The sequence below is a fragment of the Eschrichtius robustus genome, chromosome 2, assembly GCF_028021215.1.
Source record: "Eschrichtius robustus isolate mEscRob2 chromosome 2, mEscRob2.pri, whole genome shotgun sequence".
Taxonomy (NCBI): Eukaryota; Metazoa; Chordata; class Mammalia; order Artiodactyla; family Eschrichtiidae; genus Eschrichtius; species Eschrichtius robustus.
In genome coordinates, this window is record NC_090825.1 from 152170326 (window position 1) to 152188825 (window position 18500).

The 18500-nt window shown below is 41.5% G+C and overlaps 1 protein-coding gene across 1 annotated transcript in view; it reads left to right on the forward strand.

Annotated features, from left to right (window-relative positions):
- LOC137759769 (ELKS/Rab6-interacting/CAST family member 1-like) overlaps positions 1-18500 on the forward strand; it is a 186402-nt gene that overhangs the window by 43465 nt on the left and 124437 nt on the right. The window contains 1 exon segment of the mRNA XM_068536384.1: positions 5831-5991. Within this exon segment, the coding sequence (XP_068392485.1) occupies positions 5831-5991 (161 nt within the window).

Below are 18500 nucleotides of genomic sequence, written 5' to 3' on the forward strand. Positions count from 1 at the left end.
GAATTACTCCCTCTCCACCCTTCCATCTGAGAGTCCTGGATACTTGTTAAGCCCCCAGAACAGACGAGGTGGGGGAATTGGGCACCTTGTGCAGGTGACAGTGGCATAGATATAGCGCCTCGCCCATAACTAAGGTGGGAGTAGAAACAGCCTTCTGAGCTGGGGCGGCGGGTGAGCACACAGCTCTCACTCCACAAACAAGGATGAAATAGGCAGCGCACAGAGGCTCAAGAGACCGCTGTGATGAGTAACTCTGAGTACAGGGGGCCACGGCGGTGCTCTGTGAGCTTGGACACTTACGCTGGGGCTACATTGTGGACAATCTCAAGGACCATGGTGGTGAGTGTGAATCGATTCGGCCTTGAGGGGCCAGGAGGGCTTTTCAGCTGGAGACTTTTGAGAGTGTGATTGGACCCGCGGCTTTTGAAATTGTCTTAAAGAGAATTGAGAAGTTGTCCTGTTTAGTGGTTTTAAAACTTTGCTTTGATGATCTCCCCGAGGGGCTGTTCTGGTGGGAGGATCTGGGGAAAGAAGCCGAGAGGCTGGAACCTTGGGCTCCTTTTCCCACTGATTCAGCAGTTCCGCTTCTGTTTTACTTCTTGAGCTGCCAGGTAAGAGTCCCTTCATCCATCCTTTCCTCTGTCCTTTCCTCCTTTCCTCCCTTCCTGTGGTTAAACACATAAGTTGGAAACTTTTGTTAACTGTTTTTAAGTGTACAGCTCAGTAGTGTTAAGTATACTCAGTGTTAAATAGATCTCCAGACTTTTTCCTCTTGCAAACTGCAACTCTAGTCTCTTTCAATAACAATTCCCCCTTTTCACCTCCCTCCAGCCCTTGGTAACCACCATCCTACATTGTTTCTATGAATTTGACTAGCCAAGTAAGATTTCTTTTCAAAAAGCCATCAAGCAGCTGAGAAGGTTTGATAGCCTCCTGATGTATCCATCATTCCTCACTGTCTGCACCCGCCCCCCAGACAGTGAGGAAACTGAAATCCCAGAGGTCCTGGGAGGCCCAGGTGGCCACGCAATGCAGATGTTATTCACACGGATACTTAAGCCGGATTGCCAGGTTCACATTTTGGCTCTGATGCTCTGTATGTGACACTGGGCAAGTGATGTAACGCAGTGCCCCAGTTTGCTCATCGGTTAAAGGGACGTGATGGTAACAGAATCTGCTTTATAGCCTTGTTGTGAAGATTAAGTGAGGTAATCTATACAAAGCACTGGGAATAGGGCCTGACACTTATGTACGTGTCTGCTCTGATTGTTAAGTGACTTCCTAGCATGACACAGTTCCTTGTAAGGAGAGCTGTGACTTTGGGCCTACAACCAGCTCCCGTGGTGCATGTCTCTTGAGTTTCCACTTAAGACTGAATAGATCGATAGCTTTGACTGGCAAGGTTTCCTCCTACACATCCCTATCTTTCATCTAGGGCATGCCATTGATCTTGAAGGATGCTCCATCAATATCTTAATCCTCAGGGGGAAAGTCATGCAGTTCACATCACACAGCACAAGAAGGCCGGTCATGCGATGGCATTAATTCAACAAATATTTATGGAATGCTTTGATGTAAGGACACCTGGGGTAGATGCTGGGGACACTGAGCAAACCAGCCCCAAATCCCTGCTCTCGAGGAGCTTGTGTTGTCTTGGGGCAAACCTTTGTAATGCAGCCCTTTTAATCAATGAAATGTTTTTCCTGAACTCATCTAGCTAAGGAAGATGAAAAGTTTGCTTAAAAATATTCAGGTTTGGAAAGGAACGCTCTAGACCTGTTGCTGATGGTGCTTTCGAAAACTGGTTCGTAAAAATAGACACTAAACATGGCGTAGAAATACTGGTGATTTCAGATTTGAGGCGATTTTTCGGATACAAAGTTTGCAAGTCGGTTTATCTCCAGTGCTTATTCTGGGGTTGCGTGTGCAGTACAGTCCCTCATACTTAGAACTCGGTAAGGACAGCATAAGACTCACTTTACCTGTGCTTCAATCAGATGTCAGGAGGAATGTGGGATTCCTCCTGCCTACGCCTCTCCTGGGCTTCCTCCTTTCCTCCTCAATGTGGGCAGATGACATTCAGACTCAGAGGAAGCAGAAGCAGGGGTAGTGCGGTTGGGACTGATCTTCCAGAGGGAAGAAAAAATAGGAATTGCCATCACAGGCTGGGGCTTTCCAGCTACAAGAAAAGATCTGCGGTACAGATATCATGCTGCTTGCTACCTCCTTGGCTATTTGGGTCATAGCCGGTGCTGTAAAGCACAGCTCTTCTTTCCTGGGGTCCTACAAGTACTTCATTGGTAGGTACTTCCCAACACAGCATTTCCAGGGTGCCACTGCTAGTCAGTCAAGGTTGCTGGGTGATAGGCATCCCATGTACTGTTAGAAACTGCTGGGACCTGTGTGGCGGCCTTAAAGCTAACGGACACAGTCACCCGCAGCCGTGGCCCATTGTTCATTGCCCGCTATCCCCACTTGTTTCCCGTTAAGAGACTGCTATTTTGTTCAGCTGGGGTGGAGAACCCTTGATCTTAGGGAGCAGGGGGGCCCCTCTTTTAACCCTAAGGGATGAAGCGTGGAGGTCTGGGCCAGTTGTAATAAACCCATTCCCAAACCCAAACCCAAACCCAAACCCATCCTCCTTTACAACTCTAAGTGTCAATGTGACACTGGCCAACGAGTCTGGTGGTTTCTAGGAAATATTTTTAAAAATTTCCCATATAGGACTTCCCTGATGGCGCAGTGGTTAAGTATCTGCCTGCCAATGCAGGGGACACAGGTTCGAGCCCTGGTTTGGGAAGATCCCACATGCCGCGGAGCAACTGGGCCCGTGAGCCACAACTACTGAGCCTGCGCGTCTGGAGCCTGTGCTCCGCAACAAGAGAGGCCGCGATAGTGAGAGGCCCGCGCACCGCAACGAAGAGTGGCCCCCGCTCGCCTCAACTAGAGAAAGCCCTCGCACAGAAACGAAGACCCAACGCAGCCAAAAATAAATTAAGTAATTATTTTTTTTAAAAAAAAGAGAGCTTTAAAACCAAAGGTCGGGGGAATGACTGCTAACGAGTTTGGGGCTTCTTTTTGGGAGGATGAAAATGTTCTAAAATTGATCGTGGTGATGAATGTACCAAAAGAATTTAATTGTACACTTTAATGGGTGAATCGTATGGTATGTGGATTGTCTCTCAATAAAGCTGTTATTTAAAAAAAAAAAAAAAGATCTGCAGGTAGCTAGACTTAAATTATAAAAACAAATATTAAGCCTGCAAAAAAAAAATACATAGGGGATAAAAATACTTGTTATATTTATGCAATTTTAAAATAGCTAAATGCCGTGTTACTGCACAAAATTTCACTGGTCAGGAAAAACAACAAATTGGAAACAGTGTCTGCCTTCAGGAGTAACTGGATGGGACAGAAGAGACTTATTTTTTTCCCTGTATACTTTTATAACTTCTGATTTGATACATGTATTAAAAAAATAAGTGTACATATAATTAGTAACAACAGTGTCATACCTCTCCTTAGTACAAGTATAAACTCCCAGGTTGCATATTTTGTTCTGAAAAGAATAAAGAATGAAATATATATGTTTTTAAAAATCAGTCAAAGGAAGTAAAAAACTGAAAGATTCTTACATTTGTCTCATCTCACACTAAAAAGCATTTAGTCATTTCTCTGTTATTAGGCATTATAATCAGGCAGAATTCTTTCTTACCCAACAGTCTGACACATCTTTAAACAATGACACAGTTGACCATTCCCTCCTCCTTGAAAACTTCCTTTCCTTCATTTCTAGTACATCGCACTCTCCTGGTCTTCCTCCTCCCTCAATAACCTCTTATTAATCTCCTTTGCTGAATTCCTCTTCATTTCCCAAGAAGGTGTCCAGAAGGTTAAGTTCCATGAAGGTGGGAATTTTTGTCAGCTTTGTTCACTACTGTATTCCCAAAGGCTAAAAAAAGTACCCAGAACCATACTCAATAAATAACTGTTGAATGAATACATGAGTGAATCAGCACCTCCAGGCTCACATTTTGAAAAGCCATAGAAGTAAGCTATATTCCACATAACCTTTATGCTTAATCTACTCTATTACATTATATTTCTCTGAACATTGATAATCAATACACTGTTTATTATTTGATTAGCCAAAATACTTCATTCCCTGCTCTTTCTCCATCAATGTGTTTTACACAGTATGTGCAAAACGCACATTTAACAGCTCTTACACTACTTCTAAAAGCATAAACGTAGCATAGAAAAAGAGCAGCTGTTGCTATGGGAATTTTCACTTTTGTTTCTAGTATTAATGTTGAATTAACACAATGACATACTTTAGTAATTTTTAAAAAGGGGGGACACCCCACTAGACTTAACTAAGATATCACAGTAAAGACAACACCCGGAAAGTGCCCGAGGCCCGCGCGCGCCCGAGTCGCACTCCCCGGAGGCTTCGGGACGCCGACCGGGCGCGGTCGCGCGGGGGCGTGGCTGGCGCTGACGTCGGCCCGGGGCGGGGCTGGAGAATCTCGCAGGGGGCGGCGCGCGGTGACGTCGGGCGTCCCGGCCGAGCTGTGGCTGTGGTGTTGGCGGCGGTGTCGGCGGCGGCGACGGCGACGGCGCCCGGGCAGCAGCGGTAGCGGCAGCCCTGAGCAGGGTGAGAGGGCCGCGGTGGCGGCAGCTCGGGGTCGGGCGGCGCCTGGAGCTTCCCGCCCGTCGCTGGCGCTAGGCCCCTCGGCTCTCCTCCGCTCGCTCCTCCTCACGGCCCTGGCTGGGTCCCGGCAGCGCGCCCCCGGGCAGGGCGGAGCCGTAGGTGAGGCTGGCGGGCGTGGGGCTGGGGGCTGGCGGGCGGGGGCTCTGGGCTGCGGGCCGGCGCGGGCGCACACGGCAGGCGCCGGGCGGGCGGCGTCTGTCTCCTCCCGCTTGCCGTAGGAGGCGATGCGGCGCAAACAGTGGGCCGCCGCCTCCGCCGCTGCTTCAGGGGGCCAGTCACGCAGAGCCCGGGGCGGGCCGCCCCTAGGAGCCTGGCGCCCGCGGACAGGTGGGCTTCCCGCCCGGAGGCCGTCGGGCTGCCCGCATGGCCCGGGAGACCCCGCCAGCGGCCTGTCCGCGGTTCGCCTCGGCGGCCGTGGAGGGAGGGCGGCGCGGGCGGCCGTCCCCGTCCTCGCGGGCGGCGCCACCATGGAAGTCCTTTACAGGTCTTTTAAAAGCATTCTGTCTTCTCTATCTGGTCATATTTTTTTTTCTTTTCTTCCTGCCTTCCTCAGAAAATCTCTACCTACCTAGCTTTAGAGCAGGAAATTATCCGATTGAATTCTAGCTGTTTCTTTAACAAGAAATTCTTTGTAATGGTATAAACAGAAGAATCTTTGTTTGAACGAATAAAAATGACTCATTTATGTTTATTCTGCATCTGGTATTAGTCAGGTTTATGGCTTTTATTTCTTAAAATCGTTCTAGAAATATTTATTATGATTTTGCTCCTTATATTTTTATCTGCATTATTTTGTTATTTGCATGGAAGTTTCTGGACTGTTTCCAAACAAATTCCTTCGAAGGGATTGTTTCTGGCACACTGTTACTTCTGATGCCCTTACATTTGTCAAAAAGAAAATGAGGGTTTTTTGGACCTAAACTGAGAATTATTATAGTGGAGGGAAGATGAGAGATGTATTTCTTTAACTGCCATTTATGTCTGATCCTGCGAGAGTACAGAATTTTTGATGGGTGTGTCTTCAATTTTGTGGACCCAGGCGTTGCCCACTGCCCAGCTCCTCTGACTATACCTGACCCAGATGCTCAGTTTCTGTGTTTTCTGTATTGATCGTAGGTGGAGGAGTTACTGATGGCCATGGAGAAGGTAAAACAGGAGCTGGAGTCCATGAAGGCGAAGCTGTCCTGCACTCAGCAGTCACTGGCAGAGAAGGAAACTCATTTGACCAACCTTCGGGCCAAGAGAAGAAAACACTTAGAGGAAGTTCTGGAGATGAAGTAAGTTTTATAATATTGTTCTTCAGGCATATGCTTAGTTGAAATACTTGTCCTCATCGCTTTCATCTTCTGGCCCTGTTTGTCACGCCTGACACACTTAGCCTAATTTTAATGCTCACTTGTGTTTCTCACTCCTTAGAACAAATTTGGGACAAATCCTCGTCAACTAGAAACTTTTTTTGCCTCCCTGTCATTGAATTTTGCAGTCCTCTAGAGTGTATGTATCCGTATGCAATTGTGTCTCTGAAATTCCTAAAACCTTCTGGAAAGTTCTGGCAAGTTGTTGAGCTTTCTGAGGAAGATAACCATTGCTCCTGAGGTCATACGATGGCTAGGCAATTTTTAAAAACATTTTTTATTATAAACATTTCCAAAGGTACACAAAACTAGAGAATAGTATAGTGAACCTCCTTATACCCATCCCCCATATTTCACCATTAACATTTGCCACACTCTCCAGTCAGTTTTGACAAAATTGTCACTTTTAGCAGAACCATTCTTTACATCATTTTCGTACTTTCCAGGCATCTTGCAGCTTCCTTGAGATAGTCTGTTGTGAAGGCTGTATATATCTGCTGTGCAGAATACAGCTGCTGCTTTTTCTCCTCTGTGACTTTGAAAAGTTCTGGTTTCTTTCTCTTCAGAACAAGTATGTCTCTTTTTTAAGTCCCTTAGTACTTTCTCCATCACTCCAATCCCCACCCCTGTGTAATTGTCCTGCTCTCATTTTACTGAAACCAAGTCTATGCTGGGACCCCTCAGTTACCTTCATCACCTCAGCAGTTACCTGTGTTCTTGTCGTCGTCTCTTCTGACTCAGAGGAGATACTGTCTCTCCTTCACCAAGCTCGCTTCTTATTTCTATCACAGATTTAAGCTCTGGTTCCCTCCTCTGCAATCTGTCTCCATTAATTTTCTTTCACATAATCTTTGCTCACTTTCTGTTAGTTCCTTCTTCTCTGCAATAAATACGCACTCTCTCTGACCTAAAGTAAACAGTCTTTCTGAGCCCAGCCAGTGCTTGAAGCTAACATCCCCTCTTCTTTTCTGCTACTTTGAACTATCAATACATGTTGAATATGAGAATTACAAAGTAGCAGAGGATCTTGCCATGACACCTCAGCATGAATTTTCATGGGGCATGATTGTTTTGATATCATGACGGCAGCCCAGGAGTTGAGGAAACAAATATCGGGGTGTCCCCTGTGCTTATGGATTATTAGGACACAGTGGGAGGTTAAGAGAGCCTGATCTTTCAGAAAAGAATTGCAGGTGATGTGCTCTCGGAAGTGACAGATACTGGAGCCAGAAATAGGTTGATACGCAGGGAGAACGGGGGGAATTTAGGGTTCTGAGTATCGTGATGAGAAAGTTTGCTTCTTACGAGCAGGTTAGTAGAAGCAGTTGAAGACAAGGTTTTATCCCTGATGATAAGAACATAGAGGAAGGACGGGTATAATATTCGGGAATACACGGTATCGATGTGATACTCCTAAGCACAAACAGGCCCTGCTAAAGCAACGGTATAGGAGTATTGTTTCCTTTTCTCTGTGTACCAATATCTTGACTTGACTTGTCACATCTTTCCCACTCAGTTCAAGTGTCTATAGCAAAACAGTGGTGGATTTGTAAAGGAATTTTCCTTTATTGTTAGGACTTTGAAAAGATATGAAAGAATTTTTTAAAGAATGCTTGACTTTAAACCATTAAAAGGGAATTGCGTGTTTGTTTTTTTTTTATTGTTATTATTTTTGGAACCACAGTACTAAACTTTCTTATGGACTTCCCTTGCCAACCCAGATTAGAGATCACATTTCAGAAAAATACTGTGATTTGCAAGACTGTTTTTGGTAAGGTCAAACACTCACACACTAAGGCATGGGATGAGTCATTAAAGTATTCAGAGAATTTATAAGTGGTATAGAAACTTGATGAATAAACATTAAATAAAAGTTCTAGAAATAAGGTGTTAAAACCTGGCTCTGACAGGTGACCTGTCTCTTAAATCACCTTCCTCATTTGCTCAGGAGATACTACTACAGCATCATGCTGTTCTTAGATTTTCTACAAGTTTTTTGTCATGCAGATTTACTGACTTAAAAGTTTTTAAAGTAGTCTTTGCTTTAATTTGCACTTAAATTTCTCCTTGTTGTTGTCTCTCATTTTCATATCTTAATAAAATGGTTGTTTAATACCTTTCTTTTAACAAATTAAGCACTTCAGGCCTAATCGTCTATCCAAACATGCTGTTGAGAGTGGTGGCTAATCCCAAACTCCTAATGTATCCCTCCTCCACACTCTTTTCTCCTTTGGTAACCATAAGTTTGTTTTCTATGTCTGTGGGTCTATTTCTGTTTTGTATATAAGTTCATTTGTATCTTTTTTTTTTTTTTTTTAGGTTCCACATATAAGCGATATCATGATACTTGTCTTTCTCTGTCTGGATTACTTCACTTAGTATGATAATCTCTAGGTCCATGTATGTTGCTGCAAATGGCATTATTTCATTCCTTTTTATGGCTGAATAATATTCCATTGTGTGTGTGTGTGTGTGTATGTGTGTGTATACATATATATGTATAAATATATAAAACACATCTTCTTTATCCATTCATCTATTGATGGACATTTAGGTTACTTCCATGTCTTGGCTATTGTAATAGAGCTGCAGTGAACACTGGGTTGCATGTATCTTTTTGAATTATGTTTTTTTCTGGATATATGCCCAGGAGTGGGATTGCTGGATCATATGGTAACTCTATTTTTAGTTTCTTCAGGAACCTCCATACTGTTCTCCATAGTGGGTGCCCCAATTTACATTCCCACCATCAGTGTAAGAAGGTTCCCTTTTCTCCATGCCCTCTCCAGCATTTATTGTTTGTAGATTTTTTTGATGATGGCCATTCTTACTGATGTGAGGTGATATCTCATTGTTGTTTTGATTTGCATTTCTCTAATAATTAGCAGTGTTGAGCATCTTTTCATGTGCCTTTTGGCCATCTATACGTCTTCTTTGGAGAAATGTCTATTTAGATCTTCTGCCCATTTTTTGATTGGGTGGTTTGTTTTTTGATATTGAGCTGTATGAGCTGCTTGTATATTTTGGAGATTAATCCTTTGTCAGTTGCTTCATTTGCAAATATTTTCTCCCATTCTGAGGGTTGTCTTTTCATCTTGTTTATGGTTTCCTTTGCTGCGCAAAAGCTTTGAAGTTTCATTAGGTCCCATTTGTTTATTTTTGTTTTTATTTCCATTTCTCTAGGAGGTGGGTGAAAAAGGATCTTTCTGTGGTTTATGTCATAGAGTGTTCTGCCTCTGTTTTCCTCTAAGAGTTTTATAGTGTCTTGCCTTACATTTAGGTCTTTAGTCCATTTTGAGTTTATTTTTGTGTATGGTATTAGGGAGTGTTCTAATTTCATTCTTTTACATGTACCTGCCCAGTTTCCCCAGCACCACTTACTGAAGAGGCTGTCTTTTCTCCACTGTATATTCTTGCCTCCTTTATCAAAGATAAGGTGACCATATGTGCGTGGGTTTATCTCTGGGCTTTCTATCCTGTTCCACTGATCTATATTTCTGTTTTTGTGCCAGTACCATACTGTCTTGAGTACTGTAGCTTTGTAGTATTGTCTGAAGTCAGGGAGCCTGATTCCTCCAACTCCATTTTTCTTTCTCAAGATTGCTTTGGCTATTCGGGGTCTTTTGTGTTTCCATGCAAATTGTGAAATTTTTTGTTTTAGTTCTGTGAAAAATGCCATTGGCAGTTTGATAGGGATTGCACTGAATCTGTAGATTGCTTTGGGTAGTATAGTCATTTTCACAATGTTGATTGTGGATTTGTCCATTTCTTCCAGGTTGTCCATTTTATTGGCGTATGGTTGCTTGTAGTAATCTCTCATGATCCTTTGTATTTCTGCAGTGTCAGTTGTTACTTCTTTTTCATTTCTAATTCTATTGATTTGAGTCTTCTCCCTTTTATTCTTGATGAGTCCGGCTAATGGTTTATCAATTTTGTTTATCTTCTCAACGAACCAGCTTTTAGTTTTATTGACCTTTGGTATCGTTTCCTTCATTTCTTTTTCATTTATTTCTGATCTGATCTTGATGATTTCTTTCCTTCTGCTAACTTTGGGGTTTTTTTGTTCTTCTTTCTTTCTTTCTTTTTTTTTTAAACATCTTTATTGAAGTATAATTGCTTTACAATGGTGTGTTAGTTTCTGCTTTATAACAAAGTGAATCAGTTATACATATGTTCCCATATCTCTTCCCTCTTGCATCTCCCTCCCTCCCACCCTCCCTATCCCACCCCTCTATGTGGTCACAAAGCACCGAGCTGATCTCCCTGTGCTATGCGGCTGCTTCCCACTAGCTATCTATTTTACATTTGGTAGTGTATATATGTCCATGCCACTCTCTCACCCTGTCACATCTTACCCTTCCCCCTTCCCATATCCTCAAGTCCATTCTCTAGTAGCTCTGTGTCTTTATTCCCATCTTGCCACTAGGTTCTTCATGACCTTTTTTTTTTTCCCTTAGATTCCATATATATGTGTTAGCATACTGTATTTGTTTTTCTCTTTCTGACTGACTTCACTCTGTATGACAGACTCTAACTCCATCCACCTCATTACAAATACCTCCATTTCATTTCTTTTTATGGCTGAGTAATATTCCATTGTATATATGTGCCACATATTCTTTATCCGTTCATCCGATGATGGACACTTAGGTTGCTTCCATGTCCTGGCTATTGTAAATAGAGCTGCAATGAACATTTTGGTACATGACTCTTTTTGAATTATGGTTTCCTCAGGGTATATGCCCAGTAGTGGGATTGCTGGGTCGTATGGTAGTTCTATTTTTAGTTTTTAAAGGAACCTTCATACTGTTCTCCATAGTGGCTGTATCAATTTACATTCCCACCAACAGTGCAAGAGTGTTCCCTTTTCTCCACACGCTCTCCAGCATTTATCATTTCTAGATTTTTTGATGATGGCCATTCAGACCAGTGTGAGATGATATCTCATTGTAGTTTTGATTTGCATTTCTCTAATGATTAATGATGTTGAGCATTCTTTCATGTGTCTGTTGGCAATCTGTATATCTTCTTTGGAGAAATGTCTATTTAGGTCTTCTGCCCATTTTTGGATTGGGTTGTTTGTTTTTTTGATATTGAGCTGCATGAGCTGCTTGTAAATTCTGGAGTTTAATCCTTTGTCAGTTGCTTCATTTGCAAATATTTTCTCCCATTCTGAGGGTTGTCTTCTCATCTTGTTTATGGTTTCCTTTGCTGTGCAAAAACTTTGAAGTTTCATTAGGTCCCATTTGTTTATTTGTGTTTTTATTTCCATTTCTCTGGGAGGTGGGTCAAAAAGGATCTTGCTGTGATTTATGTCATAGAGTGTTCTGCCTCTGTTTTCCTCTAAGAGTTTGATAGTGTCTGGCCTTACACTTAGGTCTTTAATCCATTTTGAGTTTATTTTTGTGTATGGTGTTAGGGGAGTGTTCTAATTTCATACTTTTACATGTACCTGTCCAATTTTCCCAGCACCACTTATTGAAGAGGCTGTCTTTTCTCCACTGTATATGCTTGCCTCCTTTATCAAAGATAAGGTGACCATATGTGCGTGGGTTTATCTCTGGGCTTTCTATCCTGTTCCATTGATCTATATTTCTGTTTTTGTGCCAGTACCAAACTGTCTTGATTACTGTAGCTTTGTAATATAGTCTGAAGTCAGGGAGCCTGATTCCTCCAGCTCCATTTTTCGTTCTCAAGATTGCTTTGGCTATTCGGGGTCTTTTGTGTTTCCATACAAATTGTGAAATTTTTTGTTCTAGTTCTGTGAAAAATGCCAGTGGTAGTTTCATAGGGATTGCAGTGAATCTGTAGATTGCTTTGGGTAGTAGAGTCATTTTCACAATGTTGATTCTTCCAATCCAAGAACATGGTGTATCTCTCCATCTATTTGTATCATCTTTAATTTCTTTCATCAGTGTCCTATAATTTTCTGCATACAGGTCTTTTGTCTCCTTAGGTAGGTTTGTTCCTAGATATTTTATTCTTTTTGTTGCAATGGTAAGCGGGAGTGTTTTCTTAATTTCACTTTCAGATTTTTCATCATTAGTATATAGGAATGCAAGAGATTTCTGTGCATTAATTTTGTATCCTGCTACTTTCCCAAATTCATTGATTAGCTCTAGTAGTTTTTTGGTAGCATCTTTAGGATTCTCTATGTATAGTATCATGTCATCTGCAAACAGTGACAGCTTTACTTCTTCATTTCTGATTTGGATTCCGTTTATTTCTTTTTCTTCTCTGATTGCTGTGGCTAACACTTCCGAAACTATGTTGAATAATAGTGGTGAGAGTGGGCAACCTTGTCTTGTTCCTGATCTTAGTGGAAATCGTTTGTTTTTCACCATTGAGAATGATGTTGGCTGTGGGTTTGTCATATATGGCCTTTATTATGTTGAGGAAAGTTCCCTCTATGCCTACTTTCTGCAGGGCTTTTATCATAAATGGGTGTTGAATTTTGTCGAAAGCTTTCTCTGCATCTGATGAGATGATCATATGGTTTTTCTCCTTCAGTTTGTTAATATGATGTATCACGTTGATTGATTTGCGTGTATTGAAGAATCCTTGCATTCCTGGAATAAACCCCACTTGATCATGGTGTATAATCCTTTTAATGTGCTGTTGGATTCTGTTTGCTAGTATTTTGTTGAGGATTTTTGCATCTATGTTCATCAGTGATATTGGCCTGTAGTTTTCTTTCTTTGTGACATCTTTGTCTGGTTTTGGTATCAGGGTGATGGTGGCCTCGTAGAATGAGTTGGGGAGTGTTCCTCCCTCTGCAATATTTTGGAAGAGTTTGAGAAGGATAGATGTTAGCTCTTCTCTAAATGTTTGATAGAATTCGCCTGTGAAGCCATCTGGTCCTGGGCTTTTGTTTGTTGGAAGATTTTTAATCACAGTTTCAATTTCAGTGCTTGTGATTGGTCTGTTCATATTTTCTATTTCTTCCTGGTTCAGTCTCGGTAGGTTGTGCATTTCTAAGAATCTGTCCATTTCTTCCAGGTTGTCCATTTTATTGGCATAGAGTTGCTTGTAGTAATCTCTCATGATCGTTTGTATTTCTGCAGTGTCAGTGGTTACTTCTCCTTTTTCATTTCTAATTCTGTTGATTTGAGTCTTCTCCCTTTTATTCTTGATGAGTCCGGCTAATGGTTTATCAATTTTGTTTATCTTCTCAACGAACCAGCTTTTAGTTTTATTGATCTTTGGTATCGTTTCCTTCATTTCTTTTTCATTTATTTCTGATATGATCTTTATGATTTCTTTCCTTCTGCTAACTTTGGGATTTTTTTGTTCTTCTTTCTCTAATTGCTTTAGGTGTAAGGTTAGGTTGTTTATTTGAGATGTTTCTTGTTCCTTGAGGTAGGATTGTATTGCTATAAACTTCCCTCTTAGAACTGCTTTTGCTGCATCCCATAGGTTTTGGGTCGTCGTGTTTTCATTGTCATTTGTTTCTAGGTATTTTTTGATTTCCTCTTTGATTTCTTCAGTAATCTCTTGTTTATTAACTAGTGTATTGTTTAGCCTCCATGTGTTTGTATTGTTTACAAATTTTTTCCTGTAATTGATATCTAGTCTCATAGCATTGTGGTCAGAAAAGATACTTGATACAATTTCAATTTTCTTAAATTTGTCAAGGCTTGCTTTGTGACCCAAGATATGATCTATCCTGGAGAATGTTCCATGAGCACCTGAGAAGAAAGTATATTCTGTTGTTTTTGGATGGAATGTCCTATAAATATCAATTAAGTCCATCTTGTTTAATGTATCATTTAAAGCTTGTGTTTCCTTATTTATTTTCATTTTGGATGATCTGTCCATTGGTGAAAGTGGGATGTTAAAAGTACCCTACTATGATTGTGTTACCGTCGATTTCCCGTTTTACGGCTGTTAGCCTTTGCCTTCTGTATTGAGGTGCTCCTATGTTGGGTGCATAAATATTTACAATTGTTATATTCTTCTTGGATTGATCCCTTGATCATTATGTAGTGTCCTTCCTTGTCTCTTGTAACATTCTTTATTGTAAAGTCTGTTTTGTCTGATAAGAGAATTGCTACTCCAGCTTTCTTTTGATTTCCATTTGCATAAAATATCTTTTTCCATCCCCTCACTTTCAGTCTGTATGTGTTTCTAGGTCTAAAGTGGGTCTCTTGTAGACAGCATATATACAGGTCTTGTTTTTGTATCAATTCAGCAGTCTATGTCTTTTGGTTGGAGCATTTAATCCATTTACATTTAAGGTAATTATCGATATGTGTGTTCCTATTACCATTTTCTTAATTGTTTTGGGTTTGTTATTGTAGGTCTTTTCCTTCTCTTGTGTTTCCTGCCTAGAGAAGTTCCTTGAGCATTTGTTGTAAAGCTGGTTTGGCGGTGCTGAATTGTCTTAGCTTTTGCTTGTCTGTAAAGGTTTTAATTTCTCCATGAAATCTGAATGAGATCCTTGCTGGGTAGAGTAATCTTGGTTGTAGGTTTTTCCCTTTCATCACTTTAAATATGTCCTGCCACTCCCTTCTGGCTTGCAGAGTTTCTGCTGAAAGATCAACTGTTAACCTTATGGGGATTCCCTTGTATGTTATTTGTTGCTTTTCCCTTGCTGCTTTTAATATTTTTCCCACATTAGGGAAGTTTTCAACTATAATCTCTTCAAATATTTTCTCAGTCCCTTTCTTTTTCTCTTCTTCTGAGACCCCTATAATTCGAATGTTGGTGCGTTTAATGTTGTCCCAGAGGTCTCTCAGACTGTCCTTAATTCTTTTCATTCTTTTTTCTTTTTTCTTCTCTGCAGTAGTTATTTCCACTATTTTATCTTCCAGGTCACTTATCCATTCTCCTTCCTTAGTTATTCTGCTATTGATTTCTTCTAGAGAATTTTAAATTTCATTTATTGTGTTGTTCATCCTTGTTGTTCATCCTTGTTGTTTATTCTTTAGTTCTTCTAGGTCCTTGTTAAACGTTTCTTGTATTTTCTCTATTCTGCTTCCAAGATTTTGGATCATCTTTGCTGTCATTACTCTGAATTTTTGTTCATGTAGACTGCCTATTTCCTCTTCATTTGTTTGGTCTGGTGGGTTCTTACTTTGCTCCTTCATCTGCTGTGTGTTTCTCTGTCTTCTCATTTTGCTTAACTTACTGTGTTTGGGGTCTCCTTTTTGCAGGCTGCAGGTTCGTAGTTCCTGTTGTTTTTGGTGTCTGTTCCCAGTGGCTAAGGTTGGTTCAGTGGGTTGTGTAGGCTTCCTGGTGGAGGGGACTGGTACCTGTGTTCTGGTGGATGAGGCTGGATCTTGTCTTTCTGGTGGGCAGGTCCACATCTGGTGGTGTGTTTTGGGGTGTCTGTGACCTTATTATGATTTTCGGCAGCCTCTCTGCTAATGGGTGGAGTTGTGTTCCTCTCTTGCTAGTTGTTTGGCATAGTATGCCCAGCACTGTAGCTTGCTGGTTGTTGAGTGGAGCTGGGTCTTAGTGTTGAGATGGAGATCTCTGGGAGAGCTTTTGCCGTTTGATATTACGTGGAGCTGGGAGGTCTCTGGTGGACCCATGTCCTGAACTCCGCTCTCCCACCTCAGAGACTCAGGCCTGACACCTGGCCAGAGCACCAAGACCCTGTCAGCCGCATGGCTCAGAAGAAAAGGGAGAAAAAAAAGAAATAAAATAAAGTTATTAAAATAAGAAATAAAAAATAATTATTGAAAATAAAAAAATTAAAAAGTAATAAAAAAAGAAAAAAAAAGAAGAGAGCAACCAAACCAAAAAACAAATCCACCAATGATAACAAACGCTAAAAACTATACTAAGAAAAGAAACAAAAAACGGACAGACAGAACCCTAGGACAATTGGTAAAAGCAAAGCTATACAGGCAAAATCACACGAAGTCCACTGCCTCAATTTGGGGATGATTCGTTGTCTATTTAGGTATTCCACAGATGCAGGGTACATCAAGTTGATTGTGGAGATTCAATCCGCTGCTCCTAAGGCTTCTGGTAGAGATTTCCCTTTCCTTCCTTGTTCACACAGCTCCCGGGGTTCAGCTTTGGATTTGGCCCCTCCTCTCCATGTAGGTTGCCTAGGGCGTTTGTTCCTGCCCAGACAGGACAGGGTTAACGTAGCAGCTGATTCCGGGGCTCTGGCTCACTCAGGCCTGGGGGGAGGGAGGAGTACAGAATGCGTGGTGAGCCTGTGGTGGCGGAGGCTGGCGTAACGTTGCACCAGCCTGAGGCGCGCCGTGTGTCCTCCCGGGGAAGTTGTCCCTGCATCACGGGACCCTGGCAGTCGGGGGCTGCACATGCTTCCGGGAGGGGAGGTGTGGATAGTGACCTGTGCTTGCACACAGGCTTCTTGGTGGCTGCACCTGCAGCCTTAGCGTCTCATGCCAGTCTCTGGTGTCCGTGCTGATAGCCTCGGCTCGCGCCCGTCTCTGGAGCTCATTTAGGAGGTGCTCTGAATCCCCTCTCCTCACGTGCCCGAAACAATGGTCTCTTGCCTCTTCGGCAGCTCCAGACTTTTCCCGGACACCCTCCCGGCTAGCTGTGGCACACTAGCCCCCTTCAGGCTGTGTTCACACAGCCAACCCCAGTACTCTCCCTGGGGTCTGACCTCCGAAGCCCGAGCCTCAGCTCCCAGCCCCCGCCCGCCCCGGCGGGTGAGCAGACAAGCCTCTTGGGCTGGTGAGTGCTGGTCGGCACCGATCCTCTGTGAGGGAATCTCTCTGCTTTGCCCTCCGCACCCCCGTTGCTGCGCTCTCCTCCGTGGCTCTGAAGCTTCCCCCTGCCACGCCCTGTCTCCGCCAGTGAAGGGGCTTCCTAGTGCGTGGAAACCTTTCTTCCTTTACAGCTCCCTCCCACTGTTGCGGTCCCATCCCTATTCTTTTGTCTCTGTTTTTTCTTTTTTCTTTTGCCCTACCCAGGTACATGGGGAGTTTCTTGCCTTTTGGGAGGTCTGAGGTCCTCTGCTAGTGTTCAGTAGGTGTTCTGTAGGAGTTGTTCCACACGTAGATGTATTTATGATGTATTTGTGGGGAGGAAGGTGATCTCCATGTGTTACTCTTTCACCATCTTGAAGGTCTCCCCACTTTTCAGTTTTTTTTGTCATATGTATTACTGTTATGGCCATCTTTATTAATACATTTTCACATTTCTGATTATTTTCCTATGATAGGTTGTTAAAAAATTGAATCTATTCATCAGAGGGGATCAAAGGAATTATAGGAGAGGTTTTCCCGTATACATTTATGTATTCTTAAAATGTTTAACACTTATATTTATTACTTTGTAATGAGAAAATGTTACAAAAATGACCCTACAAATTACTATATTATCCACCTTATATTTGGAGAGAAAAGCAACATTGCTAGAAGATAGTTTCTGCTTCCTAAGGATGATACAATTGTGCTTATAAAATAAAAGAGATGAATATACTTATTGACACACTGTCTTCTAGAAGGATTGGACCACTTTAGGTGATCAGGCATGTACGAATGCATGTATCACCTTACCTGTTCATATAATGTTTAAAAATCTTTTGCCTGAAAAAAAACTTTTACCTCTTTCATAGGTTAAAAAGTTTTGTCTTACCTTGCTTTCATTTGCAATTCTTTGTTTACATTTTCATGTGTTTATTGTGAATTTGCATATTGTCTGTGATTGGTATATTCCTATTTGTTAATTTCTCTTGGGGACAGTAAGGTCTTAGTATTTCATTGACTTGTATGGGCTTTTTCAATAGTGAGGATAAAGTACTTTCACAGTTGTGAATAATTTTTAGTTTTTGTCATTTGCTCATTAGTTTTTGACTTTTGATGTTTATAATTCTAGATTTCTAAGCAGTAAAATGTACTATACTTTTCTTATATTTGCGATTTGTAATTTTTTTGTAATTTCTTACATTTCGTTTTTTGTTTAGAAAGTCCTTCCCTATCTGAATATCATTAAATATGTTATATTTATTCTTTTTATTTTCTAATTAATTTGCATTTTATACCTAGTTCTTTAATCTTCCTGGAACTTATTTTTAATTTTGTGTGGGGAGAACGTATTTATTTTGATGTTTTCCTAATAATTGAAAAGCTTTCTAAATACTGTGATCAGTCTCTTTTCTTTTGGTTTGTGGCATTTCCTTTTTCTTTCTTAAGTGCTTAATTATTGTGAGATTTGTTCCATTGATCTCTTTGTTGATATTCTTTTTCCAGGACTACATTGATTTGATTATAACAGGCTTTCAATTTGTATTAATGGCCGATTGGGCGTTGAAAAAAATGTCCTTCAAATATATATGTACACACACACACAAACACACACATATACATATATATATATATATATGCTATTCTTAACTCTTTATTCTTATGTGCTGCCAGACATTCTTACCCCACTCTTACATGCTGGCTGCCTCAGGTGTCAGCTTAAATGGTACTTCTTCAAAGAGACCTTCCCTAACC